Source organism: Fundulus heteroclitus, chromosome 14, assembly GCF_011125445.2.
Source record: "Fundulus heteroclitus isolate FHET01 chromosome 14, MU-UCD_Fhet_4.1, whole genome shotgun sequence".
NCBI lineage: Eukaryota > Metazoa > Chordata > Actinopteri > Cyprinodontiformes > Fundulidae > Fundulus > Fundulus heteroclitus.
In genome coordinates, this window is record NC_046374.1 from 23,480,494 (window position 1) to 23,508,278 (window position 27,785).

The window sequence follows — 27,785 nt, forward strand, 5'->3', positions numbered from 1 at the left end:
CAATGTTTTTAGAGTTGGATTCTGTGAAATGAATTTCTAAATAAATGTAACTTATTGTCCAGTGTGACTTATATATGTTCTATTTCCTCTTTATGACGCATTTTTGTCTGATGCGACTTATATTCCGGAGCGATTTATAGTCCAAAAAATACGGTACACAAAGTTCAGAAAAGAGAAACCACAAAAAAAAAAACAATCCCTTAACCTGGGGTCCTTTTATATGAAATTAAATACAAAGAGATTATGTAAAGTGAACTGCAGCCGTAATTCCAAAGTGCATCAATCAAGCGTGAGAAAGAACAGAAAGTCTTCTAGCAGCCTAAGCATAAAAGTCAGGTCAGGAAAACCTAACTTCACAGCCAAGAGATTTATGAGAATGGGAAATGATGACCAGAGTATTTTTATTTCTCATATAACTCTACCCAAGAATATTAATATCTTTCCAAGCGGGTAAAGGTGTCTCTAGGGATCCTCATCTTGCAGGGACTGTTAGCAAAAAAAGCCAGCTTTAGATATTTTCTCTCATTGACTCTTGTGTCGATTAGATTTCCCGTCTTTGTGCTTTCACTTTCTCAATGAAACTTATCCTCCCAACAAAGAACCCCTACATCTAGTTATTTCTGAGTAAACAAGTGATTCCCATCATTTTATTCTTCATAATCCTCCCCATTTAAAGCCACCTCTAACTCCTGTAATCCTCTTGTTTTCCTCCTCCCACCCCCTACCCCCCACACATACACACACGTCTCAACAGCCATCAAAGGCTTCTCCCCTCAGCACAAGATCACCAGCTTCGAGGAGGCCAAGGGCCTGGACCGCATCAACGAGAGGATGCCGCCGCGGCGGGACGCCCTGCCCTCGGACGCCAGCCTCAACTCGCTCAACAGGGCGTTGTCCTCGGAGACCAACGGCACGGATGCCAAGGGGAGCACCAGCGCCGGCAGCGGCGGCAGCATCCAGTGAAGGCAGTGAAGCAGCAGCAGGCGCCGCCTCGGCCCGCAGGGCTGCCTGGCCCCCAGCCTCATCACGGCCCGCCACCGCAGAGAAGGCGCAGAGGGTGAAGGGAAGGAGGAGGGACGTTGGGGGTCTGGAGTGTGGATGGGGGAGGCAGCAGTCGCTGAAACCTGGGGGGGTCATCTCACTTGCTCTAGTCTTTTAAAATGCCTTCATATTATTAGCTCCTAGTCGAATCTGCTAAGTTATTTGCCGGGTCACGTTTCTGAGCGGTCGGGCCTTAAACGCGCCCGACCGCGCTTCGCATCACAGTCCGTCAGAGAGAAACAGGGAAGGGAGAGAGAGAGAGACCCTAGAGTCGTGTGGTTTGTTTTTATTTTTATTTTTTATCTTAAACGACCCTTTTTCTCATTTACACCGAAGCGGAAAGTCGTGTAAACCTTCTTACTAACTATTGTACGTTTACAAGAACACAGCACTAAAGAAAAAAAAAAAATCAAGTACAGAACATGAGAAAGGTGATGTTTTTAAAGATTATAAGGGTGTACAAACTAAATAAGGACTATTTATTGATGACTTTTGTTTTTGCTACTCTTATGAAATAGCTCTGAAATTAATTAGGCAGTCTTAAAAATAAACAAAAGAATGTTGCAATGTTGTCGAAATGCCAAATAATGGAACGTTTTATGGTTTTTGTACATATTCTGCTTACCTCAGGTTCTTTTGGTGTGTGCTTCAACCTGATTTTTCTGTATAATGAATACCTATTTTCTTGAGTTTCATAACTGGAATTTACACTTACCTATCTATCATCTGCAAATATGTTTATTTTTTGCCTCTATCTGAAGTGGGAAATTGGGGGGAGGGGAGGGGGGGTAGATTTTATTGTTTGTTTTTGTTTAGTTTTTTTTGTTGTATTTTTTTTTGTGGCTTGCTGGAATTGAGTGTTAAAATTTTCTCTTTTTAAGTATTGCGAACAAAGTAAAAATAGAAAACTTATATTGTGTAAGAAAAAAAACAACAAAAAAAACAGAGTATGATAATAAAGTGTCTGCCTATGCATGTTTTATAAAAATCAAAGAAATTAGAAGATCTGAATACCTTGGCTGTGGAGGCCTGTTTTGAGATATACTGCGCTTTAGTGAACATATACTGGAAACGTATACTTGCATACTTTGAATTAACACCGAGATACTCTATGCCTTTGACTCTCCTGTTTTGTAATTGAAGCATTTAATGATCGGAGATGGATGAGAAGTCCTATTTTTAACCTGCGCTTGTGAGTGCACACAGTCCAGTTACGCATGTTTGGCAATTCTCGTGAGGTGTGTGGTTACATGTGGATCTCCCCAGAAAAAAAGAAAAAAAAATGCATGATTAGATATTTGTGTCCTATAAAAAAGTGAAAACCAGTTTTCTTTTTCTTTTTTTTTTTCTTTTAGTTTTAAAACTAATTTCTTTTGTAAATGTGCCACAAAAAGTGTAATTTGATTCCTCTTATCTTATTTGGAGCTCTGCTTTGTATATCAGTTACAGGTTTGATACTGCTCAATACTTTAAGGTGATACAACAACATATATATATATATATATATATATATATATATATATATATATATATATATATATATATATATATATATATACTTAGATCTTTTTTAAAGAACTGCTTTAAGTGCCCAAGTAATTCACTACACGACATAAAGCCTTGCTTTTTGTAATTTAATTCCGAAAACTGTTGGCAGATGATGATGATGATGAGGCATGCACTTGCAACTATGAGAAGTATTTTATATAACTGTTCAATAAAAATGTGCATGAATTTCAACATGAAACGGTGTGAGTGTATGTATGTGAACCACCGGCTCCTGGGCTGTCTTTAAAAGTATACTTTTGCTTCAGGTGTTTTCCTGGTTTCCATAAATTTGGGAAATAAAGTATTGGAGAACATTTCCGCTTTTAGACTCCTTTTATGATGAGCACCAAAGCATCGGTTGTTTGGTAAGTCAGAATATAATAGAAAATATACTTACTTCAGTATTTCAATAAAAATTTTTTTTATATAATTTTATTATTTTTGCAAAGTAATATATCTGAATCATTTCTGTTAGTTTTGATGATCATGGCTGAAACGCAATGAAAACCTGCAGAAAATTGTAATTTTATATGATGAAAATAAAAAGGGGGTTTAAAATGCAGAAATCTCCTTTGGGAAGTCGGTCTGTTCGCTGCATTTTACACTCCTGCATAAAGCCACATTAAAATAAATCGATCCATGTTCAAAGTTCACCAGCTAAGTATTCTGAACCAAGTACATCATGAACTAGTTCTCTTTCCTTTATTTTACCTAAATTGTTCAAAAAGAGAGAGTTGCATATCTCGCCAATTACCATTTTGAGTATAACCTTTAGCGTTTTTAACCAACCTTAAATCTGCCTTATTCTCTCCTGTTGTCTTTGTTCACATTAACTACTATATTTTATCTCATCTGATCCGTCGTCAGAGAGGAAATGCCGCAAGCGTGGGCTCTAAAAATTAAATAGCTCATTTCCAATATAAAATTCTGTCCCAAAAAGCGTGAATAGAGATTAAATGCAAAGTTAAAATACTTAAACATTTCATTTGAACATGGTTAAAAATGAAAGATTGCAAAAATTTAACGGTGAAGAACTTGAACAAATTTTATATTAAAAAGATCTTAAGGAAAAGAAAATCAGACCCTCTGGGTTGGAGGTCAGTCTCTGCTTCAAGCGGAGGAGTTAAAGGCCTCCTCCAGAGGGTGGCTGGGCTCCACCTTACAGATGGGGTGAGGAGCTCAAAGTAGAGCCGCTGCTTCTCTACGTGGAAAGGAGCTAGTAGAGGTGGTGCAGGCATCTGATGAGGACGCCCCCTAGGTGCCTCCCTCTGGAGGTTTTCTGGGGAGAAAACCTACTGATCTCTATAATACACTGGAGTGCTAATCACCGTCTGTTAGAACGAGTCGCTTTGAAGCCACCAGCCGCCATATTGGTACTCTCCTATTTTCCCCCCGTAACTAGGGAATATGTGCGCTACAGCATCGAATAACAATGATTTTCTCATGTTCAGGGGGGCTTAAGACTTTTAAAATGTCAAATGTCATATACTTTTATGTTATGTTCCAAAACTATCAAGTACTGAGAAAGTCATGTGCTGAAATATTTTGCATTTTATTTATTTAAATATACATATATAACATTTATAAATATATAAATAACAATATACAAAAACATATATTTACATATGTGTATACATATATATACATATATACATATACACATACTTATGTATACATATATATATATTTAATATGAATAACATGTAAAATATTTCAGCACCTATTTTCCTAGTAGTTGATAGTGTTGGTACATCCACTGACTGTAGAATTACGTATGAAACGTTTTCACACAGCCAGAAAACTGCTTGTTGTTGCAACCAAATCCTGTGGGGTTCTGTGAGAGTAGGGAGTAGCAAGATGGCGGCCAGTGACTTCAATTTTTGGGCAAAATCAGCACTCCAGTGTATAATATAGCTCAGTGAGAAATCCCCAGTGGGAAGACCCAGAACTCGCCGGAGGGACTGTATGCCGTCTGGCCTGGGGACATCTTGGGTTCCCCACAGAACGAGCTGGAGGATGTCACTGGAGAGAGAGATGTCTGGGTTTTCCTCCTGGACCTGTTGTTCCTGCGACCTGACCTTATATTTAACCACATTAACCGAAAATAATCAGTCTTCTATCCTGTCAAATAAAAAGACGGATGTTTTTTTTTTTTTTTTGCTATACTAATTTGCAAGATTAGGGTAACCATAACAGGGCTGTGCAGTTTTGCAGTTAATCTAAAAATTAATCTAGCAGTTTGGATGGTTAGGGGCTTCATTTATACCAGAGCCCAAGGCATTATAGTAAAGTTTACAGCAATTTATTACTAATGTGAAACCCAGCATTTGAAAGCTCTGTTCACAAATGCGTCCATTTGAAAGCATTCATTAATAACTCGGACTGAGATGCACCTGTATGGCCATGATTAGCTCAGATGCTAATTTGTTGGTGCCGTTTCCTGACCTACCAGAGAGATGTCTATTGTCCAGAGGCTTGTAATTGCTGCCCTTCTTCCTGCAGCAGCGCTGCAAGAACTGGACATTTCAGACAGACAGCATTTCATCTAAGACAGCATTGCATCTACAGTCAAACACGGTGGGGGCGGTGTGATGGTCTGGGGACGCGTCACTGCTTCCTGACCTGCATGGCTTTTGTATTTTTTCCCCGTTATCTTAGTCTGATAACAAGATTTGTTTGATCTGAAACATTGAAAAAAAATTTTTTTCCACCAACGTCCTTTAACTTCATTTTCTAAAGACGAAAATGAGTAGATTTAAAAAAACTGCATGAAAACTTTATTCTCTCTAGTATTGCTTTGTGCAGTTTGTCTAAAGAGCTGTGTGACATTAAAGCTCGAGTACAACTGTGAAAGTTTGTAGTTTCTACATTAAAAGCAGCAAAATGAATTCAATCTCATCTCTTGTGAGAGGACCGCTGTCTTTAAGACAAACTGTTGAATTTCGTTTATATGACCTTGTCTCTGGTTGGTGTTGCTTTTAGGTTTCTATCCCTGTTGTGTACGGTTCCTCTGGACCTAACTTGGCATAAACTTTACAAATGGGAAATTGCTCTGGCAGGTCCTCAGCAAAGGTGTTTCCTCCCCGTCAACCTTCTGACTTCTTTGATTAAACTTGGAAGACAAAGCCAAGAACACACAACCCTACCTGCATGCAAGAATCACGCATATCCTCTCCTTTACTCAAATATTTTCACACAAGTTCACCAAAAAACATCTCTATCTCATTAAAATGTGGAATAACACATGGGATACGGTCCTCTGACCCATAACTTAAATAGGATTTTAATGTCTCAGGTCTTTAAAACATTTCGTTGTTTTGGCTTAATTCAAAGCACAATGCTCGAATCAAAGGAAGTGGACGCTCACATCCTGTTTATGGGGGTCTTTTTTATGTTAAAAGGGCGAGGTTAGTAGCAAAAGAAAGAGAACGTGTGGACCGATTGTCAGCTTCACAATGACCAACTTCTTTCACTTGGAGAGTAAAAGCTGCCAGAGATTCTCCCGGGACACAAGTTCCCAGATCCTGCTTTAAAATCTTAACACTGCATAATCTTCGCCAAAATGGAAACCAACACAAAAAATGGGTTAAATCTCCCCAACATTCATTCAGCCCTTTCATTTGTTAAATGTCTCATTTAAACTCTTGAGCTAATTTATTTTCCTCACATCCACGCAGGGTTATAATTATATACGCAGGCACAAATGTATATAATTTCTCCCCGTTAGTTTTTAGTTACAATGTGTGAGCTGCTTCTCAACAGTGATTCAGGCTTGATATTTGACCAGTGGTCTCAAGGTACAGTTCATGGCGATTGTGAATTATAATTAGTGAATCTGGGCTTTGGGAGGGTAATTCCAGAGGTTTTTGGGATCAAGTCCCACTGGAACGCCAACCATTTTCCAGTTTCTATCGGTTGGTTTCTTTAAGGTGAGGTTGTAAAAGCTGGGGGTGGTCCTTCGTTATTCTATTCTGTTAGTGCATGGATCTGGTGAGACATGCAGTAAAACAAACCTTCATCTTGATGGTACCGCCACTGTGCTTGGCAGTAGGTTAGCTTCACCTTGACTCTTCCAAAAATGCTTCTTGACATTGTGGCCGAAAATCTTTCTTTTGCCTCATCATAAACCTTTATCCTGACTTACCCATGTGGACTGTTCCAAAAAGCCATTTTAACCAACAAGGCCCTTTATAGGAAAAAATAATGCTCACCTAAACCCAACTGGTGGTGGGTTTAGGAGAGCAAGTTTTTGTTGAGGAACTTTAGCCCACTCTAGTTTGCAGATATATTTCACTTGAGTCATACTGGAGGATTTTCAAGGATACCCCAACAGTTTAAGAGCGAGCCCCAAAGGGAAATTACAGTTCCAGTACAACCGTCCATCACATACATCACAAACATTATTGCACCTTACTAATTGAGAAGGTGCAATATTGTGCATTAATGTTGTGAATGGAGTTTAAACAGACATGATTCTCCTCATATTAGGCAGTCTCTGTATCGAAACAATCACCGGAGAACAATTTTGTGCAATTTTCTGTTTTAAACCACTAATTTAACGATAAAGTGTGGACACTCCTCTTTCAGTTTTCAACATAAGGCCACCCCCACGCAGGACTGCAAAGCCAATCTCCTACCAACCATATTTAGTTTGGTGCTAAGTATTAAGCTTGCCAATTAAATATTTAATCTGAAACTAAATAATTTAGCTTGCTGAATATTTAGCTTGGACCTAAATGGACTTAAATATTTAGTTTGCTGACTAAATATTCAGTGTGGAGCTAAATATTTAGCTTGGTAAATAAACATTACGTGGATGGGTGTAGGGATTTTATCCAGCTCACGCTGTCTGTAACATAGAAGCATGAGTGGGTTCTATATATAGAACTCTATATAGTTCTTATTTATAGCGACGTATTTTACGGCCCTAAAAAGGCGAAGTTATGGTCAAAAACAAGCGCAAAAAAACTCAACCTATGACTGACTAAATTTAGCAGCGACTTCAGAAACAACAAGATCAAAGTTGCTTATAATTAGCAGACTTGGCAACCCTGTTTGACATCCTGGATGAGTCGTAGATGTTCTCCTAGAGTAATTTTAGTAGCAGGACTCACAACTATTTTCTGTTTTCTCCATTTCTGCTTGGCAGCTCCAGCTGGGGATTACCGGAGTTATTAATGGCTTTGTAATTCCAGACTGACAGATGTAAATAACTTTTGTTTAACTCGAGAAAAAATGCGTCGCTTTTTGAGATCTTCTGGCCTACTTATTAACCTGACAACAGCCAGATGCATGTATCGCTCCGCCTAGCTCCACTCACATACATCTGGGACACCGCCATAGGCATTGCCTTTACTGAAGGCTGGGCCTTATCAAAACTCCTTGCATATGATTGGATAAGCCACTTGTCTGTCATCTTTATCGACGTGCTATTTCAACCAGTCACACCGAAGCTAACCCGTGATGCTGATGAGACCGACGCCGGAAAAAAAAACCTTTTTTTTTTTTTATGTGTTTGCGGCTCTAGTGCAGGGTTTCCCGCAGCGCTATCTTGGCGAGGCGGCCGCGGAAAACGTGTCGTCCCCCCCCCCTCCGCTCCGCGAGCCGGTCCGCGGAAAACGTGTCGTCCTCCCCCCCCCCCCCCCCCCCCCCCCCCCCGCCTCGCATAAGCAACTTCCTGCGGGAAACACTGTAGTGGCAAGCGTTTTATTGACAGTGAGCTGACAGGAAGAGGGGGGGAGACAGGCGGCAAAGCGCCGCGGGTCGGAGTCGATCCCGGGCCGACCGCGTTGAGGACTAAAGGCCTCCTAACATGGTTCGTGCTAACTGCTAACCGCTCCGGGGCGCGTCCGCGTTGCGCGTCCGCGTACGCGCCCCGGAAAACAAAACTTGCCAAATCCGGTCGGGAGAAGGGCGAAAACATGGTTTCCAACAACAAAAGCCTTCAGAGCCGTTCTCTGATGTTCTTTTAATGAAACAATATCAGATAGATTGGACAACACGGAAGAAATAGCAGCATCAATGCTAACGCTTGCTTCCTCGATGCGAGCCGCCATTGTTGTTGGAATCTCACGGTGGCTTCTCCACTACGTCACATCCATGAAACACCCGCCCTGCGTCCTGATTGGCCAGACCAAAAATTTGGTTGGGAAAATCACTTTCAATGAGCCGTGTCCCAGATGTATGTGAGTGGAGCTAGGCGGAGCGATACATGCAGCTGGCTGTTGTCAGGTTACCTACTTATGGCTGTGAGTGTCTTTCCTGATTCTGAGGGTGTGGCTGTCATCAGACCTGGGTGGCTGTTAAAATTAAACCAATAAATGTGGGTGGGCATATGATCTAACAAGGCAAGAACAGAAAGAATCTGTAAGAGGGTAAATAAAACCCTTTTTAAACGACATTGTACATCCTCTTTTTTGACAATAATTTACAAGGAAACTGAGTGTTTCAGTGAGATTATCTTTATGTAGTTTATGTAGGCATTCTTACGGTGGCCAGGAAGTGCAAACCAACAATACAAAACCGGAAACAAATTTACATTTCAGAAAACAAATTTACAAAAGTGTTTTGTGCATTGTTAAATTGTTTTCTGAAATGTAAATTTGTTTCCGGTTTTGTATTGTTGGTTTGCACTTCCCAGCAACCGTGCATTCTTCCAGAAACCCTGAAGAATAGTGAGACGTCACGGCTGGTATTTGGTTGTTTATATTGCGCTCCAGCTTCTTATGGGGGGGGGGGGGGGGGGGGGAACAAACTGCTGGTTTATCGTTGAATCTGTCTTTGCTTCTTTTGATGATGCAGACGTTTAACGACAGATTAGTGGAAGTTTGTCAGCATCTCTACCATTTTCAGATTCTCAAGCACTGATTTTGTTTACCTGATGTAATTGCCCCTGTGTCATCCCGGTCTCCTCCCAACCCCGTCCAACGTGGTCCGAGCAGGAAAAAATAAGCGATGGGAGTTGGCTCAGACACATTGGTCCGAACGGAGATCATTGTCTAAATGGACTCGGCATGTGCTGAGAGTCTCCACATCCACCCTCTTTACGTCAGGAGGGGAAGCCAGTGTATTTCCTCCCCTTCTTTATCTAAAGGAAGTGCGAAAATAAGCATCAGCGACAGAGGGCCCAGGCTTGGACACCTCTTTTTGTTTTTTTCTTTTCTTTTGTTGCAAACTCCAACCAGCTCCAGTCCTCGGGAGAAGTCAGAGGAGATCCACGCCGTCACCATGAAGTCCATCAGGGTTGTCCTCCTGCTGGTGTTGATGGGATCAGCCACACCAGGTAGGGTGATTATTCAGACTTTACGTTTAAATGTCCTAAAATCCTGCAGGAAGAGTTCAACCTTCATAGTTGAAACAAATTGATCTAAATAAGAACGTTAAATCGACTGCCTTCATTTGTGCTCAGTAGTTGCTTTTATCGTAGATTTTATTTTCCCTCTTGGTGTCACTTAGTTTTGGTTTGCACCAGGATAAAGTTCAGAGATGTTCAAAGAAGAACCACACTTTGCCCTCTGAGACACAGACAAAGTATTTCCATTTATTTGGGAAGAGATAAAGATGTAAGAGTTATTCTGTCTTGTTTGCTCTTGATGATTTTGCTTTCAGACTTCCCAAAATGTTAGATCTGAACTATGTTTACTAAAGTCAAATGCAATTTCTTATTTTTACATGACATGGCCTGTATAGTGTGCAGCATCAAAAAATCAGGTTTAACCTGAGTGAGGAAGAGAACAAAAGGATTGGCTCCTGATTTGTTTTTCTTTGTGCGGAGCCAAAAGCACTTGTAGTGACCCGGCTCTGGGCCGGTAGGCGATCAAACAGCAGATAACCAGTGGGAACCACACTGCCCCCTCTGTCACAGAAACAGCAGATTATTGTCCCGCGACCAAAACGGTCCCTGATGGAAACAATCTGACTTCCAGCAGTAAACATCTGGAGGAAACACTCTTGCCGGGGCTTTGTCGTGAATTTGTGCAGGCTCAGGTTTTGACCTTGTTAAATCAGCCTAAGGTCATTTTGTTTTTCCAGCCTAATAGCCTCGATGCTTCAGGCATCAAATAACTACGAGACCTGTAAAACAACATCTTGCAAAAGTGTTTATACGTCTTGACATTGTCCCATTTTCTCACAAACTTCAATGTATTTCATTGGGGTATTATACAAAACAGAGGATATTTTTTTTCTTACAAATAAAAATCTGTTAGGTATGCTCAAATACCCACTGGTCCATTTGTGTGCTATTTAATCTCAGTATGTATTACAGCTGCACAATATATAATCATCACATTATCACTGTGTGCAATATTCATGTCGCAAAAACCTGTTTGTTTGGGTAGTCTGTGATACACTTGCATTTTACATGCTAATCTCATATTTAGCCAGTTGGACAGAGTGTCAGAGCAGCCGATTCTCACATCGGACACAAAATGCTAAAGATCCCAGGGAGATGGATGAGAAAAAAAGGAAAGAAGAAAATGGACAAAACTGGTATCGTCTTTGTAAGGGTCATAATTATCGTCCTGCACTAGTATGGATCCAGCTGTTGGATGAAATTCTTAGAGGTTTGTTGGAGAATATTAGTGAACCAGCTACATGAAGACCAAGGAACACAGCAGGCTCCCATCCATCCATCCATCCATTGGCCTCCACTTCTCCAAGATTGGGCCATGGGGGCAACAGGTCCAGGAGAGAGACCCAGACGTCCCTCTCCCCAATGACATCCTCCAGCTCCTTCTAGGAGCTCCTAAGGCATTCCTAGGCCAGATGGGATATATAGGCCTTCCACTGCATTCTAGGTTTTCCCCACTGTCTCCTTCTAATGAAACATGCCCGGAAAACCTCCAAATGGAGTCACCCAGGGGGCCGGCTGATTAGATGTCCCAACCACCACAGCTGACTCCTTTTGATGCTGAGAATCAGCAGCTCTACTTTAAACTCCGCCCCGGATAACAGAGCTTGTCCCCACATCTCCAACACTGAGCCCAGTCGCAATCCTTTGCTTTGCTTTTCTTTTGGACTCTATGTGCACCCAACACCTGTAGAGAGGAACATCGGGATCGGGTGAAACCGCAAATTGGGTAGGGGGCGGGGGGGCTGGGCGTACTAACCTCTGGCGGCACATCAGAGGTAAAGTTGCAGAGACGTTTAAAGCAGGGTTAAGTTATAAAACAATGTACCAATCTTTGAACGTCTACGAGTATGGCACAAGTTCAGTTCATATTAGTTAATTAGAGGCAATTATGGAGGGGTGCAGGGGTGAACAGCTCAGGTGGAGAATCTGTTGAGAGGAAAACTATTAGCAGCTACTTGCACAAATCTTGGCTTAATTGAAAAGTTGTCAAGAGCGCATTCACGCAGCGAAGCGTTGCATTGTTCCACTCAAAGGGGGATCCCAGACAGGACCCCCGTCACTGGGCTGTTCATCAAGCTAATTACAGCTAGCGTAAGCTTATGTTGCCTGGGAGGTTTTCAACTTCGCTGATGCACGTTGAAGATCTTTACTGACCTTTCTGTGTTCTTAAACATCTATGTCATACTGTTAGCTTAGAACGCAGCAGTGTTACGCTGAAATGGCGTAACTGGCGAGAACCCTGCTAAAACCCTGGCAAAACTTAAAAAATTATGTTGACAGATGGTCTCTATTCAGTCTGACCAACCTTTGCCTATTTCCAAAGAAGAAAGGGCAACACTTTCAGAGCGTGGATATGCAAAACTAGTAGAGAAATCTCCTACAAGACTTGCATCCACTCAGTGAGACTTAAAACAAAAGTATGGCTGACCTTTCCAGATTTTTGTTTATTAAAGAGTTTACACTTCAACACTCATTCACAATTTCTCATTGGTCTGTCACAAAAAATCCCAATGGAAATGAGTGAAGTTTCTAGTTTAAGTATGCTAAAGTTAAAAAAGTTAAAGGGTGTGGATACCTTTGTAATGTGCTTTGGATAAATCCAACTCAGGGTTAACTTTTTGACTCTTCGGTCCTTTATCTGCTGGTAAATATGAATAATGTCAGCACAGACAGAGGTTAAAACCGGAAGTCCGACACAGGCCAGCAGGACAGCAATTGTGTGTCTGTGACAGGATGCAGCTTCTCACTTCGTCAATAACACATCAAAACTCCTCTTCTATCTTGACTTTTCCTGCCCACTGTGACACTCAGCACTCAGAACATGCAGGTCTGTGCCTCAGACCTTTAAATCTCTGCCAAACAGGAATCTTGCAGAAATGAAGTGCAAACCTTAAAATAGAGAACATGTCAGAGGAAATGTCGGACACATAAAAAGTGACGCTTTTGTTTATTGTACTAAATTAGTTCTAAATGTGTCCCTATGACCTCAGGCGATGAAACACAGGAACAGCATTGTTGTTCTGGCTCCGTGGATTCACGCCTATTCTGTTTTAAAACATGACAATATATCAAAAACCTTTTGAGTCAGGACAGGTTTTACCAGCAGTATCAACCCTTTATGGACAGATGGACAGACAGATTGTGACTGTAAACCTAATGTGTACAGATGCCTTCGTCTTTGCTCTTCATGTCAAAATCAAATAGATTACGGAACAACTGTGGTTTTTTTTATTGTAAAAACTAGACGTAGGTAGCCAACTTTTGGCTAAAGCGTAAAATGCATCAAGTGAGTGGAAATGAAAACGTAGGACATACCCACAATAGTGGTTATCAACATAAATGCAGAAATCAGTAAATGGATCTCATGCCATTTACAATGTTGCTTTTCTACATTCCTGTGAATGCTAGCTGTGCTGCATTTATAACACAACTGGTATCAGAACAGGAGAAGCTTCAGTTCCTGCTGTTATTTCTCATTTCTGTCCTTTTCTAAAAACAAAGCTACAAATGTAATTTATTTGGTCAGTACATCCATCCAGTCATGATTAAAAAAAGAGCTTTCATGCTCCATTATTTATGTAGTTTTAATGTACAAGCAATCTGTTTTTTACCAGATTGTTTAAGTATTTAAAGCTAAGCTTAGGCTCAATCACACTGAACCCAAATACACCTAAGAAATACCAAATATGTATAAACCTAAAATTATTAGGGGACGAACTGTCTTTTTTAATGCAACGGCATATCAGTCCATTCATCCACTCACTTCCTCTTACCCTGGACTGGTTTACCGAGTCAATCTGAGCCAAAGACCCGTTCCAAATTATCTAGTTTTCAACATCAAAGTCCTGGATCCAACGGTAAACCTTTGCTGTTTTAGATTAAAATGTTTGCTACAAAACCATAAAGTTCCCTATAGACGGTGGGAATTGTGAATAACTATTTTAAGTTTTTATTTCTCAATGACAACAGCTCTGTCTCTTCTCGACAGAGTCGACATATGGCACGGTTCCTCCTCAGATTACAGGTAAGTACAGAAATTAAGATATTCACTGCACAGATTTGTTAAACTGTTTCCAGCTTCCACTATGTTGTGTCTGAATTGGGGAAAAATTGCAGTGGGCATGGAGTAAAATTTTGCACTTTTAAAAAAACAAAAAGATGAAGTAAAGGGCGAAAGTCTATAGGTTGCTCAGTGAAAACAGATGAAGCCGATTTTTGTCTCTTAATCAGCCACGGCATGTTTAACACAAATAATTAAGACAAACAATTAAGACAGCTCTGACAGTGCTTTGTTCATGTACTGTTTAATTATTAAAACATTTATATTCTTGTTTTTAAACATCAAAACACCAGGGACAGCAAGTACAACAAACGCCCCTACAGCTACTACTGCCGCAGCATCAACAACTCAAGCTTCTTCTCAGCAAGTTGTTACTACCCACAAAATGACTCAACGTAAGTTGCTTTTTTTTTGGTTTAATTGTTTAATTGTTTTTTTTTAATTGTATACATTTGCTCACTTATTTTTATTACGTTTTTCCAGATTTCAGGTTCAGTGTTTGTTTGAAGGCTAGAAACCGGATTTTAGTTTCAAGTCTACTCCCAGTTTTATGTGCAGTGTGAAGCGGAGGCTAATTCATAGGTTTTAAGATCCTGCAGGGCCTTGCCAAAGTATTCCTTAGGTTTTTTTTTTCCAATGTCACACTACAAACACAAACGTCTGTAGATTCATGCATTTAAATTTTTATTTTTTTTAGGATAACCTTCACCTTATCTTCCTCTTCGTTCATTTCCTCTACAGCAGGGTTTAGTCAGGATTTTATGTGGTAGATTAACATAATGGAGTGCATGATTGTGAAGGGGTATGGAAATCATTATAATTAAAAACCTAAAAAATGTGACTTGAATTTGTATTCAGATTATAGTAGACCCACTTTTCACTCCGAGTTCAGTCAGATTGGATGGAGAGTATCAATTGAACAGCCGTCTTGCAAACATTGTCAATAGGATTTTGGTGTGAACTTTGACTAGGCCATTGTAACACATGAACATGCTTTGGGTTGCTTTCTTGCTGGAAGGTGCATCTCAGTCCAAGTTTTAAGTCTTCTGCATCATCTAACAGCTTTTTCTTCCAGCATTTCTCTGTATTTAGCTTCTTATGAACTCAAATTGTCTCCTCTCTGCTGAAAAAAATATCCCCACAGCATGATACTGCCACCACCATTTCTCAACATGATGGTGGCAAAAAGTCTGGCACAACTAAAAGTCGTCCTATTAGCTTTTTCCCACCTGAGGTGTGGATCTCTACAGCTCCTGTAGAGTTACCACGGCCTCTTGCTGTCTCTCTGAATGATATTCTCCCTTGCAGCTATGCCATACACTGTCCATTTTCATATCAAGTCAAGTTTATTTGTATAGCGCGTTTCAGCAGCAAGGCAGTTCAAAGTGCTTTACATCATGAAAACATAAAAACATCATAAACACGTCAAAAGGGTCACTGGTTGTGGGACCGGTAATAAACATTACATTTTATCAGGTGAAAACATCAGTATATATCAAAAATGTTGGTCAGTGTTCCTGTTATTATGGGTCAAAATCAACTCTAAACAGGTGGGTTTTCAGTCTTGATTTAAAGGAACTCAGTGTTTCGGCTGTTTTAGCAGTTTTCTGGAAGTTTGTTCCAGATTTGTGGAGCGTAGGAGCTGAATGCTGCTTCCCCACGTTTGGTTCTGGTTCTTGGTATACAGAATAGACCAGAACCAGAAGATCTGAGTGGTCTGGATGGTTGATACAGCAACAACAGGTCTTTAATGTATTTCGGTGCTAAGCCGTTCAGTGATTTATAAACTAACAGAAGTATTTTAAAGTATATTCTCTGAGCTACAGAGAGCCAGGGACTTCAGAATTGGGGTGATGTGCTTTGTCTTCCTGGTTTTAGTGAGAACGTGAGCAGCAGCGTTCTGGATCAGCTGCAGCTGTCTGAGTGATTTTTTGGATAGACGTGTGAAGACACTGTTGCAGTAATCAATGCGACTAAAGATAAACGCCTGGATGAGTTTCTCTAGCTCTCGTTGGGACATCAGTCCTTTAATCCTAGAAATGTTCTTCAGGTGACAGAATGCTGACTTTGTACCTGTCTGTATGTGACCTTGAAGGTTCAGGTCTGAGTCCATCAATACACCCAGATTATGGGCTTGAAAATGTTTTGGCACATCCATGCGTTGATTTGTTCTGAACATCCATTCAGTGCACGGATGGGTTCGGAATCACCTGGTGACATTGTTGTTATGCCATAAGCTGGTTGAATATGCGTATTATTATTATTAATTATAATTTGGTATTATAATTTAAATAATAAATCATTCAACTCAAATAATTCCGCTATAACAAATATAGTTCAAATGGTGGTGATGTTAGCTATAAGCTTATAAGTATTTATACCACTAATGCATTAGTTAATTTGCTGTTATGAACTCATTTATGCTGGAATAAATGATCAGGTCGGACTGTTAACCGACCAGGTTTATCCAGCAGGCTGTGAGAACCCCAATGTAACTGCAATTAGAGTTTAAATCCTTATTCCTTATCACCATCCAATGATATTGTCTCTGTATTAATATCAGATGTTAACTCCAAAGGAGGTTAGCTCTGAATTCTGAATACCCAGGCAACTGTGAATTGGACTGAACACAAAACAATGTCTATTCCGCAGTCGTGGTTTTATTGAACCAAAAGCAATTCCCTGTTACAGTAATTCTCTGATTCAACAACTTTGGAATTCTTACTCATTACTAAACTAAAACATGCAAAATATATATGTGGAAATAAAGAACAAAACAAAAATAAACAATGGATTAAAATGAGCGGTTAGCAGATCTTAACTTAACTCAAAGTTGTTTAACACCGCCCTCGAAACACCGGCATTTCACGTATCAGCATTGATAGACAGAACAGCTTCGGGAATCTCACTGGACGCTTTGATGTCTTACACAAAGCTAGTTCAGCTAAGCTACCTACAGTTCAGATATACGTCACCCTCCCAAGATGGCTGCTACGATGACGTATGAGGGGAGGTCCTAATGACGTAACCACGCTTACGCTGATGGGATAATGCCTCGCTTCGAGAGGGCGCAGCTAACTGGGAGTTTAAACAAACCCGCGAATCGAGCTCGGACAAAGAGATTAAATTGATAAGAAGAAGCGAAAAGAGAGAGGGGGGGGAAAGCAGAAAAAAAAAAAGATGAAAAGAAACTGAAACAGTGACCCACGGCGGGGTTATTGATGAATCACAAATCAACACAGCAAAAATCAATTGTAAAATGCATGCACATACAAAGAAAATGTTCAGCAAAATAATTCCAACTTCGTCGTGGAATAAAAGCATTAACCAACACCTACAAAGTTCTACGCCTGCCCAGGCACTTCTAAACACCCTGTTGGTGAGACAGAAATAAAAGGGGAGGCCCCGTTACTTTGAGGTGCCTCGGGGCTGGTCCGGAGCGCTCCGAGTGTGGCTTTCTGGACGCGTCTTGACGAGCGCAGTTTTCCGCAGGCTGCAGCGGGACGGGGAAAAAACTCCTTCGTTTCTTCCTCCGGGTTCGGTCGCTTTGTTGGCCAGACAAAGCGGGGTCCTCTTCGATCAGTGGGAGATGCGGCGTCTCTCAGTCTTTTGATCAGAGGGAATTTAAAAGTACTTATTTTAGTCGACCTCCTGTTATACAAAGCAGGGAATAACCGTTGCGTCGAAAAATCTCGGTCCAGCGAGCAATCGAACACGTGGCGGGGAATCACCCCAACGGAATCAGCTGTGTGTGTGTCTTCTCGGGTTGGCTAAAGCCAGGGAAGAAGGAAGATTGTCGTGTGTGATCGGGTTTTATAGCCATCACCATAGCAACCTTATCTTGATCGGCGGCCATTTTGCCATGTTGCATGATGGGAGTTGGTGGCCATTTTGACCACATGAGTTGGTGGCCATTTTGACCACATTGCATCATGGGTAACGCAGTCCGTTACGTCCCGAATTGATGCAGTTTTTTGTCACGTCTGAACTGGCACAACATTGTAATGTAAAGCTATGTATCATCTGCATAATTATGGTAACTAATCTTGTTTCTAGTTATAACCTCAGCTTGTGGGAGCATATAGATAATGAGTAGAAGGGGTCCCAGGGGTCCCTTTGGGTACTCCACATGTGACTTTTGTCCACTCTGATGAGAAGTTACCTACTGGCACAAAAAAAGTCCCTGTTCTTTAGGAAAGATTTGAATAAATTGAGTGCTGTACCAGAGAGTCTGACCCAGCTCTCCAGTTGCTTTAATAATATATCATGGTCAACAGTGTCAAATGCTGTGCTGAGGTCCAACAGAACTAGGGTGGTCTCAGTACTGTGGTGAACACAGAGACCGAACTGAAAAACATCAAAGCATATAATGGATTGGACAGTCCTTCTTGTTCAAACTGTGAAAAGATTTTTCACGCGTTAAACATCTCATAATATTTTGTTGGTATATTGTATAAAATCCAACAAAATTTACAGATTTTTGTTGTTGTTCCTTAAGGAGATGAGAATAAGGAGTATGAATTATTTTTTAAGGTACGGGTTGGAAAAGTGATTGGACTCCAGAGTACCATCATTAAAACCTTTTTTTTTGTGGAGAGAATATTTGGATAAAACTCTCAGTGATAAGTAAAACATGTGTGATGGTTGGAAACATGAACAATAGTAACGTTTTTTTTTTTTGTCTTCCTAGAAACAATCGCTGCTGCAATTTCCCAGACGATGACAACCGTGGGAAAACCAAACCAAGAACTGAACACAACCACAAGCAGCAACCAAGCCAACAACTCAGGTAATTTAATGTTCTATTATTTGTTTTTTGCATGCCTTTGTTTTAGTTTATGGACTGTATTTGTCCACATATTGTGATGCTGACATAGGAGAACATTTAAATGTGGGATTCAGTATTATCCTATGTTTGTCTTTTTGTAATCATCAGATCTGACAAGTAGCAGTCCTGGACCAAAAAGCTCTTCAAAGCCATCTGTCACAAGAACGACTCAAGGTGAGACACAATAGCCAACAAAAGTCTCTATATGTGATTTTTAAATTGTGTCAATCAGTTAACAGGAGCCTTGTTACCAATATTTATTTATATTGAAACCTGCTGTCCACAGGTACAACTATCTCTTCTGCAGGTACGGTGCATGTTCGCATACCCTCTGTTTATATGTCATTTCCTACAATAAAATCCCTAACTCTTATTTTTTTTATTGCAATTATATGTTTGCATAAAATCTGCTTTATTCTGTCTCAGGCATTCTAATTATTTTGTCGGTTTTTTTAATATCATATCTGTTTCATTAATTCATTTTGACATGACAGCAAATGAGACGGCTCAGAATACACAACACAGATCCAGTAACAAACCGCCTGAAGAGAAACGTCAAGGTAAGTGTAACGCTCCACAGTGCTGTGGTAAAGTGTTAATAGAGATCTAAGCAAAATAACGCCAGTTTATCATTTTAAATGTCAACGCAAAGTCACTAAGAACATAAATAAATAGCAAAACAGCTAAATTTAGTTTTGTGACAATTACCCCCACAGCTGTAGCCTCTTTCTGAGTTTTTGTCTTTTTGTGGTCACATTCTTTGTTGTCCATACAAGCGTTGCATTTTTTAAGTTTATCACAATGTATATAAAAAATATATAAAATATCAAAGACAAAAAGAAAAAGAAAAACAAGTTCTGAGCAGCAGCCCTTTGTTACCATTTTTGTTTTGATCATTTTAAGTAACATGAAATTTTCACTTTGACTAAGCTTTAAAGTCTAAAGTGGTAGTTTGATAAATAGGTCTAAGGGTCTTGCTCAGAGACCCAGAGCAGTCTGTGGGGTTTGAACCACTGAGCTATATTATACACTGGAGTGCTAATCACCGTCTGTTTGAACGAGTCGCTTTGAAGCCACCAGCCGCCATATTGGTACTCCCTATTTCCCCCCAGTAACTAGGGAATATGTGCGCTACAGCATCGAATAACGAGGATTTTCTCATGTTCAGGGGGCTTAAGACTTTTAAAATGTCAAATGCCAAATAGTTTTATGTTATCTTCTAAAAATATCAAGTACTGAGAAAGTCATGTGCTGAAATATTTTGCATTTTATTCATTTAAATATATATGTTTAACATTTATAAATATATAAATAACAATATACAAAAACATATATTTACATATGTGTATACATATATACATATATACATAAACACATACTTATATAGACATATATATATATTTAATATGAATAACATGTAAAATATTTCAGCACCTAATTTCCTAGTAGTTGATAGTGTTAGTACATCCACTGACTGTAGAATTACCTGTGAAACATTTCACACAACCAGAAAACTGCTTGTTGTTGCAACCAAATCCTATGGGATTCTGTGAGAGTAGGGAGTAGCAAGATGGCGGCCAGTGACTTCAGTTTTTCGGCAAAATCAGCACTCCAGTGTATTATATAGCTCAGTGCTTTGAACCAGGTACTCGGATCCTTCTCAGAACACAATCCCAATTTTTTAACCACCAAACCCTAACCCCCCACCTGCTCAGAGTGTGTCAGCGTTGTCATCCATTTGTCCAATCTTATCACAAAGAATTTTAAAATCACAATTAACTAAGCTAGTCAGCCTACAATTTTAGCATTCAAGAGGAGACACCCACAATCTAATGCCTCCACATATGTTTTAAAAAAGCAAGGGTGAAAGCTCTTTTGCAAAGGTAACATAAAATCCTCTGGTAAACCCATCGGGTCCAGGGGGCCTCACTTACGAAGCGTGTCTAAGTGCAAAAGAATTGCAGCGTATTGTTTAAACATACATGTCCAAACTGTGCATGTACAAAAATTAACGTTGCTCAAAAGTGTGCAGCAACCTGCCATTAAAATGTGCGGCAGCTATGCAAACTTCTTCAATTGACAATAAAATAAACACAAAGTACTAAAACTCACACAAATCGACTGATGTATAACTCCGCTGAATTTTATTTAATCCGAGGAGTATCAAATCAAACCTTTAATCTAACCGCATTGTTTAAACCTGTACAAAGAAATAGAATCACATTTAGCCTAATACAATAACGTAACACGCCCCAAAATTATGGGAATAACCTCAATCTGATGGAAAGTCTACATATTTGTCCGTTTTTGTCACATGTAGATGTAAAGGCACAAATGTCTTTCTGCTGAGGAGCAGCCGTCCAAAGCCTGCCCCCTGAGACGATCTCATCCATATGTTGTTCAGATACATAAAGCCCCCTAAACCGAGGCTCTCATTTGCAGCGAGGAGACAATTTCCAAATCTAATCTGAGCTAAGACTGCAGTTAAATTCTTAAAATCCTGCTCAGATAAGGATTCTGCTGTGTTAATTATAATAATTATGATTATTATAATCATGAGTATGCTAACAATACAGCAACAGTTTACAATTGTGATGGACGATTTCAAAATAAAAGAGATGATCAATCAAGAAATTGTGAGGGGACGAATAGGAGGTTTAGTTACCAGAACATGCTCTCGGCTTGGTAGATGCCAGATGTCTGCTAACCCGGGAGCACCACGCGTGCCCTGTAGTAGGGAGGCTTATCCCTTTCTTGGAGTCAAAGTGATTTTACTCAACATTTCTTTACACTATGTGAAACGCTACTAGTAGTCTGAGAGGACCCTAATTTGTTGCCCTTCTCAGTGTAGCTTTCCCAAATTGCGCGCTGTCTTCACAGTCCGTTCAGTGCTGAAACTGTAGACACCAAACAACGATTTCTCTGTCTGTAACTATTCTCTAAGTCATCTACTTTCAATCGCAGGGTCTCCACTACTGCCTGAGTAGCTGGGGGATTTGCTTTGAGCACTTCGTTGGCATCTTCTAGAAAGTCAATGCGAGATTCAGCACCCTAGCGAATGGCTAAATCAGTTAGCTTAGCATCCAAAGAGCTAGATGGATGGAGTTGAGCTTGCTTTCCTGCATCTCTGAAGTTTCTTTAAAGTGTAACTCACCTCGATGTAAAGGGATTACCCCGCCCCAGACACATTTTTGAAAATGGCACCAAAGTGGCCGGTTCCAAGAGACACACATGAGCGCTGGAAGTTTTAAGCAGTGGTTGTTGCTGCGGCGGTCGGGATGAGGGAAAGTGAACGCGCTGAAACATGGAGTGACCAGGGTGAAATCTGGTGGTCCTGCTATTGAACTGTCTTTTGAGGGATGAGGATTTTTCACCCACCACACGTAGGGCTATGGTTTGGACCAATATGAAAATTAAACTGCAATAGCCACGTTCAACCCTTGGAGGGCAGCACTAAGATGGTTTTAAGACAAATATCGCAGAACTAAAGAAGTTCACATAAAAATGTAAAACAGTTGCAAAGTAACATTTAAGTAGCCCCCTTAGGCCCAGTTTGTGCAGTTTATCTGCAAAAAAAAAAAGTTCATTATGATTCTACGGCTGTCTCTCATTGGTAATGAATGGAAGTCAGAGTTTGTCAGTGCCGTGTCGCTCGCCTTAGCCAGGCTGTTGTTAGCATTAGCACCTTTCTGGAGGCAAAGTGCAAGTTTCTGTTGGGTAGGCATTTTTGATCTGCATATCTATAAATCTATTCTTTCTCTGAATTTACACAGAGAGTCAACATTGGCTCCTTTTGAGACAGAAAATGCTTCATGAGCTGCAGAGCTCCCAACCTAGGCCACACCCTTCACCACTTATGTCACATGACTCCTCATCCATATTGTTTATTACATTCACATGTTTGAATACATTATATTATTTATTCTGCATCTCAGGCATTTTACTTACTTTGTCAGTTGTTTTAGATAATCTCTGTTGAATTGATTTTGACATGACAGCAAACGAGGCGGCCCAGAATACACATGAATCCAGTGAAAGGCAAGACAACAAACCGCCTGAAGAGAAACATCACGGTAAGTTAAAGCCCCTACAGTGCTGTGGTTAGATGTGAATAAAGACCTAACCAAAATAATGCTAATTTATCATTTTAAATATCAATGCAACGCCACTATGAACATAGCAATAGCAAAGCATATTAAGTTAAATTTAGTTTGTGTTAAAATTACCACAGCTGTAGTCTCTTTCTGAACTTTTCTCTTTTATTGGTCACATTCTTTGTTGTCCATACAAGGCTTGTTTTGTTTGATTTTTTTCTTCACAAATGTATAAAAGAAAATCCAAGTTTGAACAGCGGCACTTTGAGCCTCATAGCATTTGCAACCTACCACTAAACGCAGTTCAAAATGTGTTGGTTTGTAGATTAGGAATGAGGCCCGGTGCTGTGAGAGTGCCTGTTGTTGAATCATGAACACTGACCTTAACTGAGGTACGTGAGGCCTGCAACCTTGTAGACGTTGTTCTAGGTTCCTGGATGAGACGTCAATCCTCTCATTTGAGTAGTTTTGGAAGGCCAGCCACTCCTGGGAAGGTTTCCCACTGTCCCATGTTTTCCTGGCTTGTGGTTTATGACTCTAACTGTGTGGGTTATTGGAGTCCCTAAATCTTAGAAATGGATTTGTGACTTTTTCCAGACCAATGGATGTCAGTGACTTTGTTTTTTTTCTGTTCTACGAATTGGTGGCTCGATTTGTTGCTTTTTTAGGATCTTATAGTCTACTATAAGTTATCACACAGGTTTTCTGTAACTGATGTCTTGATTTAAAGGATAATGCTGTAATTAGGACTGCGTGCTGCAAGTGAAACTGAACTAAACTAACAGAGTTTTCTGAGCAAACAAACCAGAGTCCGATTAAAGCGGACTAAACAGGGCTGGTGTGAATGCACCCTAAATGTAGTTAATTGCAATAAATTCATGACTAAGCAAGTGGACGGCTATATTCATATGGTGCCATATGGTTGGGATAATTTTTCTTTCTCTTAGTACATCCGGACAGTTTTAGGGATATGGGTTTTACTGAGTCAACCCAAATGGGTTCACTGAGCTATATAATACACTGGAGTGCTAATCACCGTCTGTTAGAACGAGTCACTTTGAAGCCACCAGCCGCCATATTGGTACTCCCTATTTCCCCCCAGTAACTAGGGAATATGTGCGCTACAGCATCGAATAACGAGGATTTTCTCATGTTCAGGGGGGGATTAAAACTTTTAAAATGTCTAATGCCATATACTTTTATGTTATGTTCTAAAATTATCACGTAATGAAAAAGTCATGTGCTGAAATATTTTGCATTTTATTCATTTAAATATATGTATATAACATTTATAAATATATAAATAACAATATACATAAACATATATTTACATATGTGTATACATATATATATATACAGATACACATACTTATATATACATATATATATATATTTAATATGAATAACATGTAAAATATTTCAGCACCTAATTTCCTAGTAGTTGATAGTGTTAGTACATCCACTGACTGTAGAATTACCTGTGAAACGTTTTCACACAGCCAGAAAACTGCTTGTTGTTGCAACCAAATCCTATGGGATTCTGTGAGAGTAGGGAGTAGCAAGATGGCCGCCAGTGACTTCAGTTTTTCGGCAAAATCAGCACTCCAGTGTATTATATAGCTCAGTGAATGGGTTACCATGAAACCTCTTGGTCATTCTTTTTATTACATTTACATGTTTGAATAGAATCTGCTTTGTTCTACAATTTATGCATTTTTTGAGATAATATCTGTTTGATTAACTAATTTTGACATTACCGAAAATGAGACAGCCCATAATGCACAGCTCAGATCCACTTTAGAAGCACATTCTGGGTCCAGGCCCACATTAAGTGTTCAACCGGCCTAACCGAGCTCCGTATTTGGGGCCCATATGTTCCTGTTGGCAGAGACCGCGCCTCGCGTGGGTTCAGACAAACGACTGTGGTGGATCCTGCTGCCCGCCGTCGTGGTTGTAGGTGTAGCTGCCCTTTTCTACAAGTTCAAAACCAAGAAGGTCCACGATCACACAGGTACAAACAAAATCAGGCCGTTCAAGGTTTCTATCTCTCAAAAATCTGCAAGCGGTCACTTCAGCCATCATATCACTGTCTCTTCTTCTACTCAACAGAAACCATTGACACTGGAGCTGAGAAGTAAGTTTAGTACTTAAAGGTGTGGATTATATTCTAAATGTAAGTGGCTCATAATCATCTATGCCTTTGCCTCTGAAGCGCATCTTTCCAGAGCAGGCCAGAGAGCGCCAAAGACGGAGTCATGCTCCTTGGAGTGAAGTCCTCGGGCGGCGAAGAAAATGGTGAGCGCCCTTGCCACTGCTTCCTGTGACAGCTCCTCCGAACTGTGCGTTCTTCCAGACACAATCACCCAATTATTTCAGGAAAGCCGCTGGCTTTTAATATCTTGTTGTGCTGTACGGGCTTCGGTGGCTCTGCCGCGCAACAGAAGGTGTTTCCTGTGATTTCTCGCCCCCGCCCTAAAACAAGTAGCTGTGATTGAAAGATAGGGACTTCCTAGCATAAACACTGATTCTTTAGGACTGGGGAGCGATTGTGTAGGCCTGTAAATGTCAGCATGGTCCAGACACTGGAGGAATGTGTCCACTTGGAGGGTGAACATGTTATGTATAGTTCATACATGCCTGTCCTCCACCTTAAAAAAAAAACTGGGTAGATATCCTTCTTTCCTTCCCTACTACATGCCTTAGCTGAAAGCTGCAAACGGAAATGGATTCATGCCGTAGGAATTTTGCAAAGGAAAAGAAACTTTTATACCATTTTCTTGAAAATAGTGTGTTAGTCCTTGATCTGCCAATGAGTTTTGCACCTAAATAGGAACAACTTATCTCCATTTTAAAGTATGTCTGATTCTGATTCTTATTCTTATTTCCAGTGCAGTACATCTAATTATCTTACTCCAGGGGTCTGAATACTCATTCAATTGGCAGATAATCCTAATTACCTGCTCAAATCAAGGACAAAGACACTCATTTCAAGAACTTTTTTTTTATTTTTAGTTCAGTTTTTGCAGTGTGAAAACCCCGTGAGCTTCCAATTCAGGCTTGTTTTCCCACAATGCTCCTGTTATGTGTGTTTCAACAGCTGCAAGATAGGGAGAAGGAAGCGCTCATAAGTCTACATCTGCACGTGCGAGTGTCATCAGCGCCTCCAACGTACAGCGGGATCTGGAAGGAACGTCCAACAACTGATTTTTAGTTTTTATTTTGTGGGGGGAAAAAATTGCCAACCAGGAAAATATTGGAAAATGGAGTTAGAAACCTTTTGAGAGCAAAGGCAAGATGACAACAAGGTTCTCTGCGTCCTTTGATAACTGGATTTCCTCATCAAAACCAACAACGACACACATTCTATTGTCAAAGATGGTTAAGTAGAAATTTTAAAATGATTTGAATATGTGTTCAAATGTAATACTATATGAACTTAAAATTTTCCTCCAAAAAGAAACTAAGAATGTAGTTATTTTGTTGTTTGTGGTGTATTGTAAAGAAGAAACAGCGTCTCCTACAGATCAAAATCTAACAGCAGTCACAGAATTTAGGATTATGAAAAAGGCAAATTTTTTCCCCATTTCTTTTACTCTTTCGTTTCACTGCTATTTTCTGAACTTAAAAAAGGAAACGGGGCTTATATTTAAAATCAATATTCTGTTTTTTTTTTAAAAAACCTACTTGCTTTTTTTGTTTTTAGTGACTGGTTTCTGATGGGAACATCTGATTACCATGACCTGCACTTCAAAGCAACTCTCCTTAAATATAAAAATGCTGGTTTATAATCTATACATTTAAAAGCCTAATTATTGTTGTAAAATTTCTTTCCACTGTAAAGTTCAGTCCACAGACATCTTTCATTGATTGCACATACCTTACAGTCCTCACCTTGATTTGCAATAAATCATGTTGTTGTTCATCCTTTTATCTTGTTGCTAATGTCTTGCCTGGTAATTTCTTATAATAATTTGTATTCTTGTTATTCTTCCTGTTTTGTTTTTTGTTACTTTTTGTGTGTAACTGGACCTTTTCAGCAATCTTGATACAAGAATTTGGCTAAATTGTATTTTTCTTAAAAACTCAGCATGAGGTAACCCATTTATAGCTTTTTACTGTAAAGAGACAAACTATTGCTTTATGTCAGGAGCTAACAGGACTACTGCTGTCAGCCAGTTTCATCAATAAACCTTTGGATAATGGTTCTGTTGTGTATCTTTATACAAATGTATTGCGGTAATTCTAATAAACACTTTTTAGAGGCGTTTTCTTTGTTTGGTGGTTTGCCACCAGAGGGCGCTGAGAGTGAACAAGTTGCTGAGCAGCTTTCATGAGGTTGTTGTTGCCTGGTGTCCCTGTTTGATCTTCACACAGAGGAGCGCATTAAGCTGAAGTGTGACATGCCGTCACCTGACTCCATCTGTGAGCTCTGAAAGGAGAGACCAGAGGAACACTGGGCGCACTTCCATCAAAGACGCAGCGAGCATTTAGGCAGAGCATCCGCCAAACTGCAATTGTGATGTTTTAGCTTTTACCACCTGCAGCCTGGGCTTTAGTTACACTCTATTATTGCAGGTTTTTCTCTCCACCGCTCACGCTGCCCCTCCTGCCTCCCCACATAATACTTATAGTGCCCTGCAAAAAACAGTCTGGCCATGTGTTTAGTCTTCTTGTCCTGCTGAAGCTGAGGATCCACCCTATTTTCAAGTCCCTTCTGCTTGTCCGTTTAGGTGGACGACCCTCTCTTAATAGATTTTCTTCAGAGATCCAAAGGTTTCTGGCACAACTTCATCAACTTCCAAGGTGCGTGTAGAGGGTAAACAAATTGGTAAAATGAAAACTTCAGCAACGATTGAAGTG

The 27,785-nt window shown here is 40.1% G+C and overlaps 2 protein-coding genes across 7 annotated transcripts in view; both read left to right on the plus strand.

Annotated features, from left to right (window-relative positions):
• The window catches only part of LOC105936124 (serine/threonine-protein phosphatase 2B catalytic subunit alpha isoform), a 138,682-nt gene extending 137,227 nt beyond the window's left edge, over positions 1 to 1,455 (plus strand). For 4 of the 5 annotated variants that reach the window (XM_036146577.1, XM_036146580.1, XM_036146579.1 and 1 more), the window contains one exon: positions 755 to 1,455. In XM_036146577.1, the coding sequence (XP_036002470.1) occupies positions 755 to 963 (209 nt within the window). In that variant the 3' untranslated portion in view covers positions 964 to 1,455. The remainder of the gene's footprint in view (positions 1 to 754) is intronic. The other variant, XR_004932550.1, reaches the window with a different exon arrangement.
• Positions 1,456 to 9,369: 7,914 nt separating this feature from the next.
• Positions 9,370 to 27,188, plus strand: LOC105936133. Of its 2 annotated transcripts, XM_021323719.2 has the most exons (12): positions 9,375 to 9,871; positions 13,932 to 13,967; positions 14,297 to 14,398; positions 18,694 to 18,792; positions 18,940 to 19,005; positions 19,118 to 19,138; positions 19,326 to 19,391; positions 22,830 to 22,904; positions 24,814 to 24,936; positions 25,035 to 25,059; positions 25,138 to 25,220; positions 26,023 to 27,188. In XM_021323719.2, the coding sequence occupies exons 1-12, from the start codon at positions 9,592 to 9,594 to the stop codon at positions 26,031 to 26,033; spliced, it is 987 nt and encodes a 328-aa protein (XP_021179394.2). In that variant the 5' UTR covers positions 9,375 to 9,591; the 3' UTR covers positions 26,034 to 27,188. The 2 variants fall into 2 exon arrangements, with proteins under 2 accessions (XP_021179395.2, XP_021179394.2); XM_021323720.2 differs by lacking the exon at positions 19,118 to 19,138 and having other exon boundaries at positions 9,370 to 9,871.
• Positions 27,189 to 27,785: the final 597 nt, after the last annotated feature.